Genomic DNA, 21,004 nt, shown 5'->3' with positions numbered 1-21,004 from the left:
GTCACATAATAATAATAATAATTATGATATGGATAAAACTGTTATTATCCAATGCCATTACTGCTATTGTCCAAGTGAAAGATAATGAGCACCATCACTTTATGTAATTATGGTCTTTTGTGGGAATCATTTCACACTTTCTTTGACATTATATTTTGTCATTATCATTGTCATCATTATACTGTAACTGATCTTCCGACCTGACATTATGCTAACTGTCTTCCATCCCTATCCAGTCAAGCCCTGGGCAGGTGTTGACATTTGCAGCTCAGTGTGATGTAAACAGAATAAATAGATTTGCAGGTAATAAATCAAAGGTTCTACTGTTTCAACCAGAAAGCACACCCTCAGGAACGCAAAATCAGCATTCAATATATCGGGGCCTAAGTTATAAGAAGCATCCACATCCCAGGTGGATATGACTGCATCAATAATGAATCCCAGCAAACATTGCGCAGCCGATCTTATTAATAGAATCAATATTCACTTAGAATGACCTGGTAAGCCTGCCATCTCTGACACCTCCGGTGGATGTGTTCTTTAGGGAAGCAATTACAAAATTCCTCTCCCACCCGTGAATTGTGAGATTCTACCTCTCGACCTACTCGCTGTGAGGAGTGAAGATCTGTTACAGTCTCTAACCTGAACTGAACACTTCGTTTAGCCCGACCGTGATGTGGCATAAGACCACAGAGAGGATTAATACAGAGGCGACAATGAGTACCACATGATAAGTTGCATAGACACCGATATGAACCTTTATGAGGGATCTAGTCATTATATAACCTGCTAAAGATGACAACACTAAAGAGACTTAAAACCATGATAATCCATTGCTCTATTCTAAAACACTGACAGTCATTGATGCCATTATTAGTCAGGTAATCTTCCGTTTCATCCGTATAGTCTTTGGATAATGTACGCACATTCTGAATGGCAGCATAAAGACAGAGCTGGGCTTCTTCCCGGACTGTTTTCCTGCAGATTGCTGAGCCCTCATTGCTAAACCAGCCTCAAGGGATGGTTATGTATACAGTAACAAAGAGCTGCATTGCCTGCTGCGCTGAAATATTAGTAATTTCATCCACTGCTGTCCTTTTTTCATTGGTGCCCATTCAGCTTCCCCCAGGAAAAATAAGTCCTAACAGAAGTTGAACAACTGCCTGAAACCTCGGCCTGTTTGTTTATCTCTTTGGCCACCGGACCAAAAACACCAGAAGGAGGGGGATGCTAATCATTAACAGTCAGATCATGAGTCTGTATATGTATCAGTTTGGTGTTCTGCAGGGGGTATCTGCACATTGAGATGAATTGGACAGTGGAACACTTTTCTGTACCATTGAGAAGCCCCAACAAATCCACACATGCAAGGAGAATTGCATCTCTTGAACTCTTGCTCATCTCTTTCTGTATTAAGATGCAATGGAATAACATTTCCGAACAATTGAGCTTATCCCAGCTGCCATTGGGCAAGAGACAGGGTACAACCCATCGCAGGGCCAACACAGACACAAAAAACCATGCACTCTCACACCCACTCGTAGGGTCAGTTTAGAATCACAAATTACACCAACTTGCATGTTTTTGAATGGTGGGAGGAAGCCGGAATAAGAACCATGGAAGCACGGGAAAACATGGACACTCCACACAGAATGGCCACAGCTCATTAAATATCCATTTTATGTAATTTTCCTTCCAATTATTTCTGTTTTGGTAATATTCCAAAAAATCCTTAGAGCTTAGAAATTTAAGCTGCGTGACTTCATCTTTTTGATTTTTGAAGAGTTTTTAGTCCTCATCCAGCAGACTTCCTGATCTCTAAATGAATGCTGGGTACTCTGCACCTTGACAGCCATTTAACTGTGTGCCTCTGACCTACCAGTCCATCAGGTGAAATATTCAGGTCAAATAATTCAAGGTGCAAATGGTGGTAAGACCCCCAGGGGATGCATCTCTGAGCAGCACTGATGGCTGTCCCAGTTTAGAATAAATGACTTTCTTTTCTCCTTTCTCAAACTATATGTCTTTCTGTTGTTGAACTGATGACAGAGTGTCAGACAGCAGAAGAAAGAAGGTGCCAATGAGGAAAGGGAAACATCATGGAAGACTAAAGTCCCTTTATGAGATTAAGACTGAGGATATGAACGATGTTAAAAAATCCTACCAGTGGCTAGAAAATGCCAGTCTGATTGACAGCCCTGATCATGACAGCTCAAGTACAAGCACTAGGAGACAGCTTCAAAATGCAAATTCAAGACAAATAGCTCAAAGGGATCTCTAAGGATTCTAGGAACTGGGAAACTCTCTGAAGGATAACATACTTTCAAGGACTTTTTTTCCAGTTGCATTTGTTCATATAGGTAGTAGGGCTGGGCAACGATTAAAATTTTTAATCTAATTAATCACATGATTTCCCTGATTAATCACAATGAATTACATTTGTATGCAAAATCCAAAAATTAATTCAAAAGTAGTGTATAACTTTTAGCATTTAGTTTTATTTTAAATGTGCTGCCATATGAATGAAAGTGCCATAACATTTGTTGTGCAAACACACTTTTAACATCAGCATCTTTCTGTAGTTTTTATGTAGAAGCCTCGCTCCACTGTCTGTTTCCTTGAATGACTTGCTGGTATCAGTTGTGTGTTTTGCCTTTAAGTGATATTTTAGACTGGAACTACTACGCTGATAAGACAATTCAACTTGGCAGTGTTTACAGATGACTTTGGTTCTGTCGACTCCGCCGTCTGGAAGAACTTTAAAATGAAAACGGCCGAGTAAAAGTTCCGTACCCTTCTCCATGTTTGGTGGATCCACCGGTTACTTTCTTGTCCGGTTCCGCAGCAGACAGCAACAGACTTTTACAAAATAAAAGCCTGTGAGCAACAGACTTTTACAATAATGAAATAAATAATAAAACAGGGGTGGTCTGTTGCTTAGTGGGTTGAGCAGGGGCCCCATGTACAAGAGGCTAGTCCTCGCTGCAGCTGGCGAGTCCCGCATCAGACGGCCCTGTGCTGCGTGTTGTTCCCCCTCTCTCTGCCCCCTGCTTCCTGTCTCTCTGAACTTTCCTATCCATTAAAGGCACAAAAGCCCCAAAAAATAATTGAAAAAAACAAATTTTTATTAAAAACTGCATTAATGCGCAATAAAATATTTATCAGCGTAAAATAATCAGCGTGTTAACGCGATAATAACGAGTTAACTCACCCAGCCCTAATATATAGTAATGCTAAAGTAACAAATTAGTCAGCCAGTGGGTGGGTTGAAGACAGACCATCAGGTCACGTTTACACCATCTCGGTGAATCCTGAGCTTCAGAGGCTCCGCTCCTTTATCTTTTATATGTTTTTTGGAGACTAACAATGAATACCATTTGTTTGACAGACCTTTTATCAGTGTTAACCAGTCACTGTATACTCACTCACATGATCTGAACCAACTGATGTGCGATTCCATTATTTTTGACAAATCACTGAACGCCTACTTCACAGAAGGTTCCCCTTCATGAAAGTAAAGCTACGACTATGATGTAGGGACTGAAATTCAATTCAATTCAATTCACTTCAGTTATACTTAATTTATCCTCAAATGGGAAAAATATTGCTGCATTATAAATTATTATTAAAGTTAATGTTATAAGCTAACAAAAAGTAACAAACATTTAAAAAGTTGAAGGGTAGTCGAGAGAAGTTTGGTAGAAATCTCCAGAGATCACTATGAATGGATTGTGGGACTGCTTTGGTGACTTGGCAACAAATTAACAGATGGTGTCAGACATAGCTACAGCAGGTAACATCAGTGAACTCACTCAGTAGAACATGAACACAAAGATCTGGGGACCACTGATGTGTCCAGGGCCACGCCATCTGCTGCCAACAAGCACCACAATCTCTCCTCTGCTACCGTGACCTCTCCGCCCGTACCATCTTAAAGTAGAGAGTAAGGTTGAGTAGAGAAGTGCTACAGTTGTTGCTGTAACCATATAATGGTGAAACTAATTTTGCCTTGCCGAGATTGCCACAGCATCCTTGTCAGCGCCCCAAACCTTCTCCAATATTGAGCTCACACTCCTTGTGATGATCAAATGAAATGAAATCAAATTTATTTGTATAGCACATATCCTGTACAAAACAATTCAAAGTGCTTTACATAAAATAAAAGCATTGCAGCAGGGAGTGTAAGAAGCATTAAAAATACATAAAAGAATATAAAGACAAACAAATAAAATAATTTAAATGAAATTAAAAACAAGCAACAGTCCAGATAAATTAAAAGATATCGTGCAGATTTCATGCATAGACACATGAGAAAAGAAATGTTTTTAACCTGGATTTAAAAAATGTCTACATTTGGTGACAAAGTTTGATCAAGGGAAGAAATGGTTTAACTTCTTTCTTATTTCTCTGCATTTTGTTCCTGCTCTGCATCCATAATATCCCTTCAGATATCCCTTCTAGACATTACTTGGGCTTTGTAAAGCTCAATCAACTACTCCAACCTAAAATTTTACCTGTTGCCATGGTTGTACATCACTCGCACTGCATCATTCTAAAACCTGAATGAAAAAAAAGACCTTCTTAAAGCAGTTGTATGAATTGTATCAATTACAAATAGTCCATCGTTCCTGTGGTGCAAACACAAAATATGGGAATCTGTCACAATTATTTATAAGAATTATGTAAAAAAGGTTCCAAAAGCATTTATTAAGACCCCAGGTGCAGTTTGTGTACAGATGTCCTGAGACTGTTAAATACTTTGTAGCAGGGTGTAATATGTGTAAAATATGGTTCAGAACTACCTCAAATATCAACTATTTTGAAATGTAGCTGGGACCAGATCTTCAAAATACCACTCCCAACTTTGTCTGCCCTCACACTTTCTAATACAGATTTGAGATGATGTCATGTAGAAGAACCCCTAATTCCCACTATGGCACCTCCACTGGTTAGTTTAGCATAATGTTTAACAACCAATAAGCTGAGAGCACCCCAGTTTGATCAGAAGCTGTTAACGCTGTGTGCTTGTTTTTTCAATGGCAATGGCAAAGCAAACAAACTGCAAAGTGAAGCAGCCACGATGTGCTACCAAATGACCGGTGAACCTATTTGTATGTGGGATTAAACATGGCTCAGCACAGGAGAGTCAGCTGCTCAGTTCAAGACTCAGCTACAAGTAAAAGGGACACTCCTTTGAAAACAGTAATGTTAATTGATAGAGAAGATATATGGTAGAAGAGAGAAGAAATAAAGTCATATAAAAGAAAAGAAGAAAATAAACTATTATTTTGTTCTATCAGTGACCACCCGTGAGGCAGATACATCCGTTCCCAGGCTTTTGAACCACCACCACCACCTTGATTCATGTGACTGTAACGTCTCACATGATGGCCGAGTGGGTAAACAACCCACATGTGACCTCAATGGCCCCAGTGACCTACATGATGGCTGGGTGGGTCACAGACACACATGTGACCTCAGCCAGTCTGAAGGTGCCACTGGCCCCACAAGAGGTTAAATATCTGGACTCATTACCAATCAGTTATAACTGAGAAACTCTGGAATCAGAGGTGAGACATCTTCATGGACTTTTTACTTAAGATCAAAGGATTACCTTGACTGGGGTGACTAACAATCTACATGATTCCCAACGCATTTTACTTTTTGTAATTGATACAGTATTACACATATTATGGTTGTATCATACGAGAGGTAAATTACACATTTTTGATAACCTTATTTTTCAAGATTTTCCACACCTGCAAGGTGCTGCGCTGGAAATGCAAGAGCATAGAAGGTAAATATCATATAATGCAGATGCAAATCACAGAGTTGAGAACCTTGACTGCTGAGGAGATGTTGATTTTACCTACCTGAATTGTTGAAGTAACATTCAAACAGTTAACAGTTACAATCAGCGTCAAAACTTCTGTAGAGCACATTTTACAGCATCGACAACAGTAGTTTGGTGTTTATTAAATATCAGTAAAATTACAAATATTTGTATTTATAATCAAATCATATCTGCAAATGACTTATGTTTAAAATTACCTGGTAGGATATACTTTGTTCCAATAAAAGATTTATTTATGAACAGCACTCACAAAGTTATACTCAGTTATAAACAGTATAAAAATTAATATTTGCATTAGTAATATAAAGGTCCTTAATCTGCACAAAAAACGTGAAGATAAAAAAGAAAACACTCGCACAATCCCACATTTCCTTAAATCTTTGACAGAACATATTAGTGTGAGATATAGGCATTGTCCCTGGAATGAAAAGAAGAAGTTATTGGTTCCAGTGCGTCAGCCCGTGACTTCACTGCGAGGCTCTCGGGAGCTCAGAGGCTCTGCAGGAAGCTCTCAGTCATCAAAATCTGGGCAGTGAGACAAGAGCGCGCGGAGCTGCCTTGCAACACACTCTCTCCTCTCTGTCTGCAAACTTTAACCAGCAGTCATCTTTTTTTTTTTTTTTAATGCTTGCATGGAACACTTATAGGAGTTTCTTTTGATGGCTTTGAAAAATCAGATGATTGACTTGATGGAGAGAAAAGAGCAGTTTGGTTGGATTATGTGTGGATGAAAGGTGCACAGGTATTCAGTCTCCCCCTGGTATGGAGAACATCACCATGGATAACATGACTATGGAGAATGACACGTCGGCGCACGACAACCAGACTCTGGGTGTTTGGACTGACTACACTGTTGAATACAAGGTGGTCAGCGTGTTTTTGGTGTCCCTTATATGCGGGGTGGGGATCGTGGGGAACGTGATGGTCATTCTGGTGGTCCTGACCACCAAACACATGCGGACTCCCACTAACTGTTACCTCGTGAGCCTAGCGGTCGCTGACCTGATGGTCCTGACTGCCGCCGGGCTGCCCAACATCACCGACGCCCTGTGCGGACAGTGGGTGTACGGTTACGCGGGCTGCCTGGGGATCACTTATTTCCAGTACCTCGGGATAAACGCGTCCTCCTGCTCCATCACCGCCTTCACAGTGGAGCGCTACATCGCCATCTGCCACCCCATCAAAGCGCAATTCTTGTGCACTTTATCCAGGGCAAAGAAGATCATCATGCTGGTGTGGGCGCTCACTTCTGTCTACTGCGTCATGTGGCTCTTTCTTTCCGACACCAAAAAGTTAGTGTACGACAACGTAGAGCTGCTCACCTGCGCCTATAAAGTGTCCAGGAGTCACTACCTGCCCATTTATTTCACGGATTTCACGGTGTTTTACGTGCTGCCACTCATGCTGGCCACGGTTCTTTACGGACTGATCGCCAGGATACTTTTCCTCAACCCGCTGCCCTCAGATCCGAAGGGAGGCAGCAAGAAGTGGAAGAGGGAGGTGAGTCAGGGAGGGAGGATGATCAGCACCAGCTCCTCCAGCAGCACCACGGCTGCCTCCCGCAGACAGGTGGGCCCATGTTTGTTCATTAAAGTCCTTCTGTGTAATGATGTGTGGATAAGAGATCACGGGTCCATCTGTACCCCAAGGCAGCAGAATAAAGTCTTCATTTCACCCCCGTCAGAAAAAAAGATAGACATAAGGTTTTATTTCTTTTAAATGAATATATACGTTTGCCAAAACATAATGATAAAGCCTTATGCATTAAATAAACTGGAATTCATTTTGAGGGAATTAAGCTTATTGTATGAAAAGTAATAGATTTTAATGTTGTCGTTCAAAGTCCCCCTAATCTCTTCTGTCAGCCATTTCCCCTTCTTTACAAAGAAAAACAAATCCTTTTCTGATTACTTTCTGAAAACTTACCTCAGTTTTGTTGGTTAAAGAGCCACTACGACGACTAAATGTAATAATTCTAATATTGACTGCAGCAGTAGTTTGGGATGAATTAGTCCCCAAAAATGTTTGTTTTGTGAACACTACCTTGAATGAAAATCCACATTCAATTCTTTGGGATTTGGAAAGGTTACACTGTCCTGTGGGAAAGTCTGAAGGGAAAAAAGGAGATGAATGCAGCAATTGGTTAGAATTTTAAAAACTATATTAAAGCATATGTGTTTAGAAATGTGTTAGGTCTGAGCACCTTTATTCTTCAGCACAGCCTGAACCCTCTCAGACAAGCTTTATTGGATTTCTTTTTAAATAGTTTCCAATAGATCTCCAGGCTTCTTGAAGGACATTCCAAAGCTCTTCTTTGGATGTTGGCTGCATTTTTCTCTGTTCTGTCAAGATGATCGCGCACTGCTTCAATAATGTTGAGGTCCGGGCTCTTATGGAAGAATCATCCCTCCATAAGGCCTGTTGCCACTGATTTTCAGTCCACGTCTTGTGTCATTTGGCGTACCTCCGTGTTTTTTCTCCTTGTTTTTTCTCCTTGTTACCCTGCTTTAAAAATGGCTTCTTTACAGCCACATTCCATGGAGACCATTTCTGATGAGGCTTCAGTGAACAGATGGATTGACTGATGGTCCAGATGCATATTTCAGGTCCTGTTTTAGGCCTTTGCTGGATTTTCTTTCCGATTTCTTAAGAGCATCACTTTCAGATACTGTTCATCTGCTGTACTTTGTTTCCCCGCGTCCTAATTGTCTGTCTCTTGTCCGATTTCCTCAAATTTTTAAAAACACACTGCACTATGCTGTAATAAGTTTTCAGGTATTAGCTCTAGTAGTGCAAAGAGATTTCAAACTGCGTTATCTTTTGTAGGTGCAACTAAAGACAAGGGAATAAAACTTTGTGTCTTTGCAGGTCGCTAGCAAAGTGCCTTGATATACAATTTGAAATAGGTTTCCTGCTAAATTGTCCTTGTCTTCGCAGTGTTACAAATGTGGGAAAAGTAAAATGTCAGAGCTGTTAGAAAAGGGTCTGGGCTGTATGGGAGCAGAGAACCCAGCAGAACATAAATCCTTTAAGCCTTTTGCAATTTTCTGAAGTTTCCATCTGAAAAAAACATCTGCAAATCCTTTCAGTAACAGCTCCACAGGTCGAAGACCCAAACAATCAACCTTAGGCTCCATGGATAAGACACACCGGGGGGAATTTTGAAATACAATATGTCCCTTTGTCCCCATTTCCAGGCCACAATGACACTCCAGCAAAAATATGTAATTCTCTCCAATCAAAACTGCATGTTGGAGGGTGAATAACAGCTTTACAGCAATCAGTTAGTAAACAGCGAATTTACTGCTTCTGATTTTCACTTCTAAATGTTCTAAAGTACAGCTCCACTAAAGCTACGTCTATTTTAGTGCTAGATGGCCTCTTTGCGGAGGGCAGCACACTCAGCAACCTTCCAGTAATGGTCTCCGTACAGGACCTCCTGGGTGGAAAGAGTTCAAATGAGCTGTTTGTGAAGGTCATAGTTTCTTTCCGATATATTTTTATTTCTCTCCAAGAAATTTTCTGAAAATCTTTTTGCAAACTTACTTTAAACCCAGCAAGAATCCTTTCCCCCCATATGGACCCAAGGCTGTTCGCCATTTGAAAACAAAAAGCAGAAATGTACTGTTCAAACATGTGACAAAAATGATAAGACTATGTGGTCTTTTAGTATCTATACAGTAACAGCCATTTCATTTATGTCGTTCTCTCCCTTTGAGCACACTGTCATACATTAGATAAACCACGGTGCAAACCCGTTTCATCGTCTTCCTTATGTAAAGAAAAAAAATCCATGCAGACAGTTGTCTTACTCTGTTTAAAATCAAGCAGAATGCTCTGGAAGCAAAGACAGACCGTGCTATCTCAGGTAGAGTGCGGCAGCTTGTTTATCAGATTAGAGAAGACGCCTGGCTGGAATGACAGGGGGTGGGGTCCCCTGAAGCAGCTTCATGCTTTGTTGGATTGTCGGATCAGTTAACCCCAACTCAAATAGGCTTTTGGCTCTTTTCTCCTTCAGTTTGTCTGCAGACAAACACATGTGCGCATTTGACAAACACTCAGTCACATGTTTCTGGTTGTTTGCTGCTTATTGTGGACACAGGTGGTGATCCACTTTATCTTTATTACTAAGTTACTTAAAAGATCAAGAAGTAATGAGGATGTTGCCTGAGGTTTGCTACTTGCTTAAGTTACTGGCTGTGCTCCTTTTCTCAGTCACATTACACTCACCTGACTGCAGCTGACACAATATAAATATGGATATGACTAAATAATGCACAAGATCTACATTAAGATTTTAACGTGGTTATTAAAGAAGAGGTTCGGAGTAGATTCACCCTAGGGTCATTTGAACCGTGACATCCAGCCAAGTAGCCCACCCGAAGTTTTTCCGATATTGGCTGAACATCAGCTGAGTTACTGAGTTATCCCGAATAGCTTAGTACAAGCGCTAACGGACCCTGGCAGTATCTCCAAAATTACCACACTAAAATCACATGCCATGACACCAAACTTCTACAGTAGTACAAATATGGTCTGTACTCACCAAACGATGCATTTGGAAGTTTGTACGTAGTCCAGGAGTTTATTATTATCAACACAAGCCTAATAGCTTCTCTGCTGCTAAAGCTGCGTCAATGTCACTTCCTTGATCTGGTAGCTTCAATGTAAGATGAGGGTTGATCTACTACTGTAGACAACAAAGCAAGGCTGCTCAATTTCTCCATTGATAAAATAAATTCACAACTCTACAACATAAAAATTCATGTAGAATATAGCATATACTTTGTTACATATACTTTGACTATGTACAAACTTCCAAATGCATCGTTTTGTGAGTACAGACCATATTTGTACTACTGTAGAAGTTTGGTGTCATGGTATGTGATTTTAGTGTGGTAATTTTGGAGATACTGCCAGGGTCCGTTAGCGCTAATACTAAGCTATTCGGGATAACTCAGTAACTCGGCTGATGTTCAGCCAATATCGGAAAAACTTCGGGTGGGCTACTTGGCTGGATGTCACGGTTCAAATGACCCTAGGGTGAATCTGCTCCGAACCATCATTTTAAGGCTTTAAAGCAATACTATGTAACTTCTCAAAAAGCCCATTATGGAGCTCCCCCTACAGGCTTGGAGGTAATGTACGGTTAAGACACTGTCGTAAATCTCTTTCTCTTCCTTGCTTCATCAGTCAACGTCTTCTTCTGTTTCTTCGGTGCCTCTGCCATGATGATCGTACTGACAATGTTGCGCTAGCTTAGCCTTATACCTGGGAGCGTGAGAGGGGTCTATTTGTTTTTGCGGTAGGTGTGCCAGAAAGCAAGTCGAAGTACTTCCGCTCAGCTCCCCGGCCGGTCCAGCAAAGTTACATAGCGCAGTTATTCCAACTCAGACCCCCGAAGGGCATAGGAGACAGGCCAATCGTAATATTAAAACTCATTCTAGCCGCACAATTTTTTTCAAGCTGTTATTTTAAGGTAGAAATGTTACATAGTATTGCTTAAATGTGCATTTGAATTTGAGCTGAAATTCATCAGTGCATCGTGCGATTGAATAATGGCTATGACGACTACAAATGGCTGCTTTCAAAGTTGCAGTTAAAAATGTTAATACTGTTGGCAAGCAATCAGGATGGGTGATTTTTATTTTCTTACATAACCTTTGAGGCTTTTTTGCCTTTTTAAATTCCACGGAAGAAAAATATGGATAATCAGGTCTGGCCCGCCAACATGTAGCAACAAAGAGGCCTTGACTGAGTGTCCCATCAACTGAGACACAGACTGAGCAACTCTGGATAATCTTCCTCTTTCATCTTGCGTTAAAACGCATTACCAGGAGCTGGTTGTACAAAGACGAATGCTGCACAAGTTGGTGAATATAATGGACAATACTGCTCAACGTTTACACAACAGAGTGATGGAACAAACAAGTGTGTTCAGTCAGAGGCTTCTTCAGCTCTGCTGCAACAAAGAACAGTACAGGAGGTCATTCCTGCCAGCAGCAACAACCCTTTTTCAGGGACACATCATACAGTCAGTAACCAATTAGGCTTGGGAGGCGTGAGTGAGGTGTGACCTGTTCTTAGCTCGTTATACAGTTCAATCAAAGTAAGAGAAATGTAACAAAACTAAACGAATAAAACAGCTCTGAGTTCAAAGTTTTTCATTATTACTGCATCATGTGATGCAATTACCAATTAATTAACAGCTTTTCTGTGGACCCGGGGGTGTTAGAAGTCTTTGGAGTATCTGACACGCAAAGCTTATATTCCCAAATGTAATTATGAAAGTCTTACTGAAGCAAAGTTAATTAGCTGGGTTAAACCTCTTGTCCATATAAATGTTGGGAGGGATTTATCAGCATGCCAAATGAGAAAGTATGAACAGGAAAGTAGTTTGGACGATTGAGGGTTGAATCAAAATGCTGCAAACAGTTTTTAAATCGTCTTTTTAAAGGGCACATGTAGACTCTCAGCATGGAATGCAGGAGACATATGCATTTCTGCCACGGTGTGTGGGTGAGTAGGATCCAAAAGCGACAGGAAACTCCTCGTTGTGGAAAAGGAATGTATTTTATTAACTCTTTCGGTGCCATTGACGTCTATAGACGTCAATTTAAAAAAAAACGTTCACTGCCAAAGACGTCTATAGACGTCAATTGCGTTTTTTAACGGAGCGGGCTGGGGGACAATCTAGCGGAGTTCGTCACTAAATCTTAGGCTTGTAAACACTAAACAGAGAATATACTGGCAAAATTACCCGCTAGGTGGCAGCAGTGCCACTATGCACAAAAAAAAAAGAGCTCGTTTTCTCCATTTTTTGGGTCAAACAGCTGTTTTTGGTGAAACCAACCTATGTTCTACTGTCTATTACTAAAAGACTGAAAATGGTAAAAACAAACTTTTTTTTCCTGATGAAAGAAGAGAGTCTACTCTTTCTTTTGGTAATTTCGATGTGTACATAGTCATAAGACACACTTTTCTGTGGGTCTTGGAAAATCAGTCAAAATACTGAAAAACACTTGGCAGTATGGGTGGCTCTGAACTGAAAATGGCTGGCAGCCAATGAGTTAACAATAATCCAAGGAAAAGGGAGCAAACATACACCGAACTGAAGCACATGGAGACATACAATAATCCGACAGGGAACAAGGGACAGAACTGAACTTAAATACACATGAGGGTAATCAAGGGAACTCAAAACATCTGGGGCAAATTAACCAGGGAAAACCAAAAACACAGGAGAGAACAAGGTGACCAAAAACACAGATCCTGACAATTTCTCAAAAAAAGAAAGTGTGGAATTCATATGTTTTTCAAAGGGACCACTTTAGGGGTCAGCAGAAAGAAGTTGTACATAATGGTCATTGCATGCAAACTCATGGAGGTCTAAATCACTAAAAGCAATTTTAAGGCCACTTTCCATTTTTCTTATTTTCTATATCTTTAATTTTTTTTTTTTTATCATTGCAATTGATAGTATCACACAAGAAAATAAGGAATTCAAGATAATTATTCTTGGAAAAATACATATTCAGAATGTCTAAAACCTCCATAACTTCTAGATATGATAGATATTGATACTTCACAGAATCACAATTTCTTATATGTAATTATTTGTTATTATTTTTTATTTCTGTTCCACCTACTGTTTAGTTACACAATATGATTTTAGGGATATATTCAACTCAAATGAGCAAATGGCAAAAAATATCTAATCGAATTCTAGATTATACGAAAAGCTTTTTGTTTCAGCCAGTCATGTATGCATTTATTTATTCATTCATTCATGCACTTTTTTATTCATTAATTAGATCCTTTTCATGAACGACTTCATATTTAATTTTTTACTTTAGCTTTCTTTGGGCATAAATGATCATGTTACAGCACTTTGCTGATCCTAAATGTATTTGAAAGTATGTCCTTTCCTGCTGATTACAGATTGTATGATTTGTCCTTTAAAAACACACCAATGCTCGTTTAAAGTTTACACGTTACCAATAGGCTTTTTTTTTTAAGTAAGACTGTAGCACTGAGAGCAGCAGCTTGTCGTTCAGTCTGGTTAATCTTCTGAATTTAATATTGTGGTACATAATCGTATCTTGGCAGAGCTGTTATGATCCGCTATGCGTCTGCCACAACTCTTTTGGTTTTATTTATCTATCTTCTTTGGTCAGTTGGTGACACTTGTGGTTACTGGGGCAGTTTGGCTTTCAACTCAATGGGTCATACATTTGTCCCTTAGCAGCTGCTTTGTCAAAAATACAGAACAAACACAATGGATCTTGCGTGTCTGTGAATAGTGCAGCCCAACAAATCCACTCTATTTCAATGAAGAGGCCAGCAACTATTAGTTTTTGTCAGTGAAAAATCTGATGTCTTGCTGCACGCCTTGCAAGTGGTTTTCCACCCGACAGGAAGGCCCAGTAGAGTTACTTACAGTTGGAGGTCAGTTTCCTCTCCATCTGAAAGCTCATTGTGTCTGTTCCTTTTTTCCTTACCTCCTGTCTAAAGTTGAAGCAGAATTTCAGCAACAGGAGTTCATTGTCTTGGTTGTTTGCATGCTGCCATGTGAAAGTACCACGTACAACTTACAATACAGTTGCTAGAGAAATTGACTAAAAACTCACTTATATTTCTCTTGAAGTACGACTGTTGTAGTTCTATTATTAAACATTTTTTTACACTGTGAGCACTACAGGGCTTTCCAGCACACATCAGTGTGACACAGGCAAGTTTAAAAGAAAAAAAAGAAAGTCCCTTTAGCTTTCCCCTGAGAATCCTTCTCTCATTGTGTATCGAAGGCTATGAGGCAGCCGGGCACATTTCTTTTATTTGAAGACTTTGAGCTCAAAAAGTTTAAGTCTGTTGGCTTCGAGAGATTTTCCTATGCTTTGATGAATATTATGCCTGTAAAATCTGTGTTTTTCGGAAAAATGTCAGCTTTACCCACTCTTGAATTTCAGTTCCACAGATGCTGTGAACATTTATTCCATAGGGTTTTTTTTCCTGCTGAATTGATTATTTCAGAAGCGGTCAAGATAAGTCAAAGCAGTCATCATGTGAACAAATGGTCATTTTAGCTTTTTATGCATGAATCTACATTAAAAAAAAGATGAACTCATTTTTGTTAAAGGACAGTTAATGGGATAGGGATATAAAGCAATCCCACCAAATCGCATCCCTCTTGACATGTTTTTTTTTTTTGCCACCTTTTCAGAAGTGATCTCTACTTATAAAAACATATCTGAAAAATGAATATCACGTGCTTGTGAAAGTGTGAAAGAGGCCCATAATATGGCTGAAATATTCCTCATATGCCAGCACACTTTCAACTCAATAAGGAATTACTGTTCCTGTTTGTGTTTTCACTTTCTGGCATTTTAACTTTATTGATTTTTTACCAGGTGACGAAGATGCTAGCTGTGGTGGTGGTCCTCTTCGCCTTACTTTGGATGCCCTACCGTACCTTGGTGGTTGTCAACTCCTTCCTGGACAAAGCCTACCTGGACACCTGGTTCCTGCTCTTCTGCCGCCTCTGCATCTACCTAAACAGTGCCATCAACCCAGTTATCTACAATGCCATGTCCCAGAAGTTCCGCACCTCTTTTAAGAAGTTATGTCACTGTGGTCCTCAGCGCATGGAGAAACCTGTGTCCTACAGTGTGGCACTTACCTACAGTGTCATCAAGGAGACATCCAATGGGGAAAGTCCTGATCACTTCACTACTGACATGGACGAGTTGCACTCGCCATCCGATCAATACCTGCCTGACAGCATTTTGCCAAGTGCCAAAAAAATGCCGTATGAGGAATCGGCCCTGTCTGGCGGAGGTGTCAAAGACTGACCTGAGACAAACTTTGCACCCTATGTGGATATCAGATTTTGACAGCTACAAAATGAGTTAATTCCAGTTTTGATTTAAAATACACAGAGATATCCAGCTTAATTTCTCCAAAAGCGGGTTTTCTCGTAAATATATGGTTTAACAAGAGCATTTGTCGTGCCGCCCATTAGGAAATGTGCTGCCATTTACTATAGGTTTTAAATAGTTTGCACAAAATTGGTAAAGAGTGTCGTGAATCACCAGAACTACAGTTTTACTGATACAAGTGTACAGCAATGATTCATAGCTCTGCAGAGAAAATCTCTACTCGTTGCTATTGTAGGGAATCATTGTTGATTAAAGCAGGGAGTAAAGCACCTAACCTCTATGATATGATAATACAGAGTCACCCTTTATGTAAATATGACCTTAACAGGATAAACTTGCATGAGAGCAGTTTGTCAAAGTTTATTCTGCCGTTGCATGCAGAATACAGCTTGATAAATTTCACTAAACAATATTTCACAGTGAGCAGCAGCAAGTCTCCATAGCGGATATTATCAGACCCGTTTATATCAAGTTTGAATTCATTGTTAAGCTGTTCGGTCTATAATATAGCTGTTTGTTCACTGTTACTACTCTAAAAGCACCTCGTTCAGCCTCAGCGAGCAGATGTTTACGACAAGAAAGCTCTTAACTGCCATTCTGCACAACCTACTCAGCACCAAACAACAGAGAAACACTATTTACAGCTACTGCTTGTAAAAAGCTTGCATTCACCAGGAACAGGGTCAGGTATTTGCCCAAGAGTTACTGTTTGGTCAAAGAATTATTTGATTTAAAGTTGTGAGGTGACCAGAGGTTTCCATTGCTTCCAAATGGCCCAAATTGTCACTGCATTCTCTTATTCACTCAGTCAATACTCACTAAATCTGCATCCTGGGATTCACACAGAAGTTAGGATGACAATGGAATCAAGCTAGATCCACAGACCCCATCCAAACCAATCATAGGGTCAAAAGGATTGTTAACATTCTGATACCAGACAGTTCAGGATGTCCTTAGATGTTCTTCAGCCTCACCCTGATTGGTCAGAGCTATTTTGGTGGTATAAAGAGGACCTACCCAAAATTAGGCAGGTGGTTGATGTGATGTGGTGTGGCTGATCGATGGAGATGCTACTTGTTGGAAAATGTTTACTGAAGTAACAGATCATGTGAGAAGTTGGGCCATTTTCTTTCTCCTAGACCTCCTTCTGATCTTCAGTGTTCACCTCTGAGCAAAGGAGTCATACTCAGAGACTCCATTAGAAAGACTGCAGGTTTAAGGCACTTAAGCATTCACTTCGGGTTTCAGAACCAGGGTCTACATCCATATTTCATATGCAGTCCAAGTCTGGCCACAAAATGAAATTGTTTTCACAAATTGCATGTTCGATGCACGAAGAGGAGGAAACCACTGGCTCCGCTAGAATTTTCATTGCTGCTTTATTCCGAGGACATTAGGTCACTCATTGCTGAGACAGTAGAGCTAAAAGAGTGCACAAGGTATGCCGGATAACTTTTTGTTAGGTAAAGAATTACACCAAGGTTTGTTGTTGATGTATTTTTGGGAAATTATGTAAAATGTGGGCAATTTTTTGGTACAATTTTTTGTAGATTGCCCCCCATTTGGGATTGGAAGTTCAGAGTACTCACTGTCCACTTAACGTAGCATAATAATGAAACCGTTACTTGTCAGCATTCAAAGTCTGCATCCTTTGGTGCCTGCAAAAACAATGAATTAATCTCAAGGCTAAACTGGAAAAAGGTTTGTTTAGTTCCGAATAGGTCTCCCTGTGCATGTGTGGGTTTTCTCTGGGTACTCTGGCATGGTCTAAACAAACATGCATGGTAGGTTAATCGTTGATTCTAAACTGATTGTAGGAGCAAGTGTGAGTGTGCATGGTTGTTTCTCTTGTTTGTCTCTCCGTTGGCCTTTGTGTGGACTGGTGACCCATCCTGTGTATCCTGCCTCTCGCCCAATGGCACCTGGAATAGGCTCCAGCCTCCCTGTGACCCTGAATTGAAAAAAAAGAAAAAAACAGGTATGGAGGATGGATGGATGAATAGTAGTGGCTCAGTGACACATATGTGACCTCAATGACTTAAAATGCTCATGTCCCAACAACAGCTTAGGTGAGTAAATACTTCACTCCAATGGTTGGCTGAAGTCAATTATCAGTGTCTCTTCTTTTTAATACATAAGATGTTGTGTGTGTGTGTGTGTGTGTGTGTTACTTATCTTTTGAATAAGTTGTATGGTGTTGATCTTTCTTTTACGTCTCCATGTGACTGGCCTGAGATAGCTTTGTTTCTATGTTGGGATCTGGAACACTGTTATATAATGTGTACGTTTTTCAAGTCCTAATCATTGTGACTTTTTCGACATGATTAATGTTAATATGGTCTATATTGCAAAGTCTTTATCTATCATGTTACCAGCTCTATTGTACCAGAGTTTTACAGATGAAGCTTTGTTCAGGTGCATCCCCACCTGAAGCCATGTAATTCAAATTAATCCCATTGCACACCACTGTGACATTTTAATTTTGTTACCAGAGGAAACTCGTGGATGTGGATTTACGTGACCTTTGAAAATGGTCCGAGCACAGAGAGGTAGATAAAAGATACTCAATTATACCTGCTGTGTCAGTTAAGTATCACTTGAACGCAAATTATTTCTACAGGGACTAGTTTGATTGGTATTAATGTGACTGACACACCGAAGCTTTACAGTGTTTTGGTCACTGTGAAGACGATCACTGTGGAGAGTCTGTGAAGGTCAGTGGCTGGCGTGTCATAAACAGGAAGATCCATACCTCTGAAGTGCAGACAGAGGCGTTTCTTTGAAGAGTCAGATCACTGTTGTGGCAGTAATTTAACAAAACTGGCTTAGACTGCAGAATGCAGCACTTTTCTCTGATCTATCTGCTCAGCAAAACTGCCCAACGCAATGATGGAATGTGTAAGTAGATCACAACAAAGTGCCCCACTTGAGTTGGTGCAATCTATATACGTATACAGCTCACCCTGCTATTAAAAGAAGAATTTATTGTGTCTCTACATATAATTGTATAATTGAAGAGCCCTAAAAGGGAATTAATACACAATTTATGAAAGGGACCTGTCCATGTCTGTATTGTAAAGTTGCTCAAAATTGATTGTGCAGTACAATGTGAAAATTATGCAGTATTGTGTTTCTAAATGTGTGGCAGCAAATTCATGGAAAAAAACAACAACAAAAAAAATCTGTTTTGATCTTTTGTTCCATCAGTCTTTTTGCTGTTATTTTCAAAGCATTGAGTGAAAGAAAATCTTCAGAGTGGAACTGGTGAGAAAACGTGAAAATAAAAACAGTTTAAAGTGTGTAGTTTCGTAGAGTAAAGTACCTCACTTTTGTGCAGTTATTTGTTACTTCCCGTGGTCGAAACATATTTTGCTTTTGGACAAATGCCAAACAGTTGTGATGTGATGGAGGTGTTTTGTGTTCTGTGCGGTGTGCAGTTTGCAGTTTGCAGCATGAACACAAGCTATTGTGATGTGAACACGAGAAACGATACAGGCAACATTCTTTGCTCGTTTCCATCTCAAGGTAGTTTTACCTGTGCTCTTGCTGCTTGCTGCATCGTTTTGTATTTTGTATTGTTCTTTGTCTAAAATAAACCATAACTACAGTATATTGTGGATGGTGCATCATTGTTACATTTCTATGCATCATGTAGTGAGCTCTTTCCTTCCCAACTCTTCACACTCTCCACCACTCCCGACTCATTGCCAGCAGTCATTACTGAAACTGCCTCATCTAAGATTCTGCCATGAATCAGGCACAGAGCTGGTCTGATCACATTAAGATCATCAATCACAGGGACTGATGGCTTCGTTTTAGAATCACTTAGAATGTGGTGGGCTGCCTCGATACGCATTTATCTCACTAAAGCTATCAGAGACCTAACTGTACTCTCATCACAAACAATGTTGACACCCGTATGCAATTTATGTTCAGCTGCTGTTAGTAATGTCATCCCACATACCTGATCAAACCTCTGTCAGTTTTGTTAAGTGTTACTGTTAACACTAGAGTATACTGTATATCACAGTAATTACTGGGAGCACATTAATGTGCTGAGAGGAAAGCCCCTCTCACACAGAAGAAATAATTGCCAACTGCCGTAACATTTCAATGGCGTGCTTTCCAGCTGTAAATTTGAATTGAAAAAATAAATATATATATATATATATATATATATATTTATACACACACACACACACACACACTGTGTTTTTAAGTTTGAAGTCACACGTTACTCACACAAAAATGCTAAAACTGATACGCCTCACCTGACAAATATCACATTTTTAAATGATAAATTACTGGGCTTTTATGTATGTGTACAAAGATAACCCTTTCATCTGAAATAACAAGACAACTGGCAATTCGATAGTCTGTTACAAAATATCTATTGATTTGTGTACAAGGACATAGGTCTCCTTCTCTCTCCCTTTTGTGTATATGTGGACACAAACATAACAGCTTTAGATATATTCAGGTCTCAGGGCATATTTGCAGAACTGTCAGTTAGTTCTGAAAAGGGGAAAGAGTTTATGTTACTGCTGGAGGGTGTTTAGTTGGAGTCACACACACATATAGTCATCCAGAAGACCCAAGTTAGCTTGCCATTCAACCCACTATTATCTCTTTCTTTGGCTCTAGTGGCCTTTGTTTGAAAGTTGTTTGACAGGTTGGTGGGCAGAGAGAGGGGAATGACATACCAGCTGCGTGGAGGAGCTTTAGCCTCTGTACGTGGAGCACCCGCTCACCAGTTGAGCTACTGAACCTCCCCATGCCACAACATTTCAAACTTCCCTTTTGCTTACAGTTGCTGCTTGGTTTAGTATCAAAATCACTGTGGTTAGGGTTTGGGCAAAATCACATAAAAGTGAGTCACATAACAGAAGCCCCCAATGTCTACAGCGTGTTTCAGATATCTTTTTTCAGGTTTATCTGATGATGTGTCACACCCCCTCAACATAATACATAGACATGACGCTGGAAAAAAATAAACATCTTAATTCTTTTTACATTGTGTCTCACCATAAGGCTGGGTTGAAAATGACGGGAAGGATTCTTGTGTGCGAAACCGGTGAGACTAATTTGTACTTAAGCTGTAAGGTAGTCAAGCAATCAGATTTTTTTTAAAGTTTCTTCCTTGTTTAGATATAATTCATCATTTACAACCATCTCAGTCAGTTTTTCCTTCCACTCTGTCTTCAGCTTTGTTTTC

The 21,004-nt window shown here is 39.9% G+C and overlaps 1 protein-coding gene across 1 annotated transcript; it reads left to right on the top strand.

Moving 5' to 3' along the window:
- The first annotated feature begins 6,385 nt into the window (after positions 1–6,385).
- On the top strand, positions 6,386–19,399 carry trhra (thyrotropin-releasing hormone receptor a). The gene is made up of 2 exons (XM_075464917.1): positions 6,386–7,423; positions 15,262–19,399. The coding sequence occupies exons 1-2, from the start codon at positions 6,617–6,619 to the stop codon at positions 15,700–15,702; spliced, it is 1,248 nt and encodes a 415-aa protein (XP_075321032.1). The 5' UTR covers positions 6,386–6,616; the 3' UTR covers positions 15,703–19,399.
- The last annotated feature ends 1,605 nt before the right edge of the window (positions 19,400–21,004 follow it).

The sequence above is a fragment of the Odontesthes bonariensis genome, chromosome 5 (assembly GCF_027942865.1).
Source record: "Odontesthes bonariensis isolate fOdoBon6 chromosome 5, fOdoBon6.hap1, whole genome shotgun sequence".
NCBI lineage: Eukaryota > Metazoa > Chordata > Actinopteri > Atheriniformes > Atherinopsidae > Odontesthes > Odontesthes bonariensis.
This window is presented reverse-complemented; position numbering and strand designations above follow the sequence as displayed.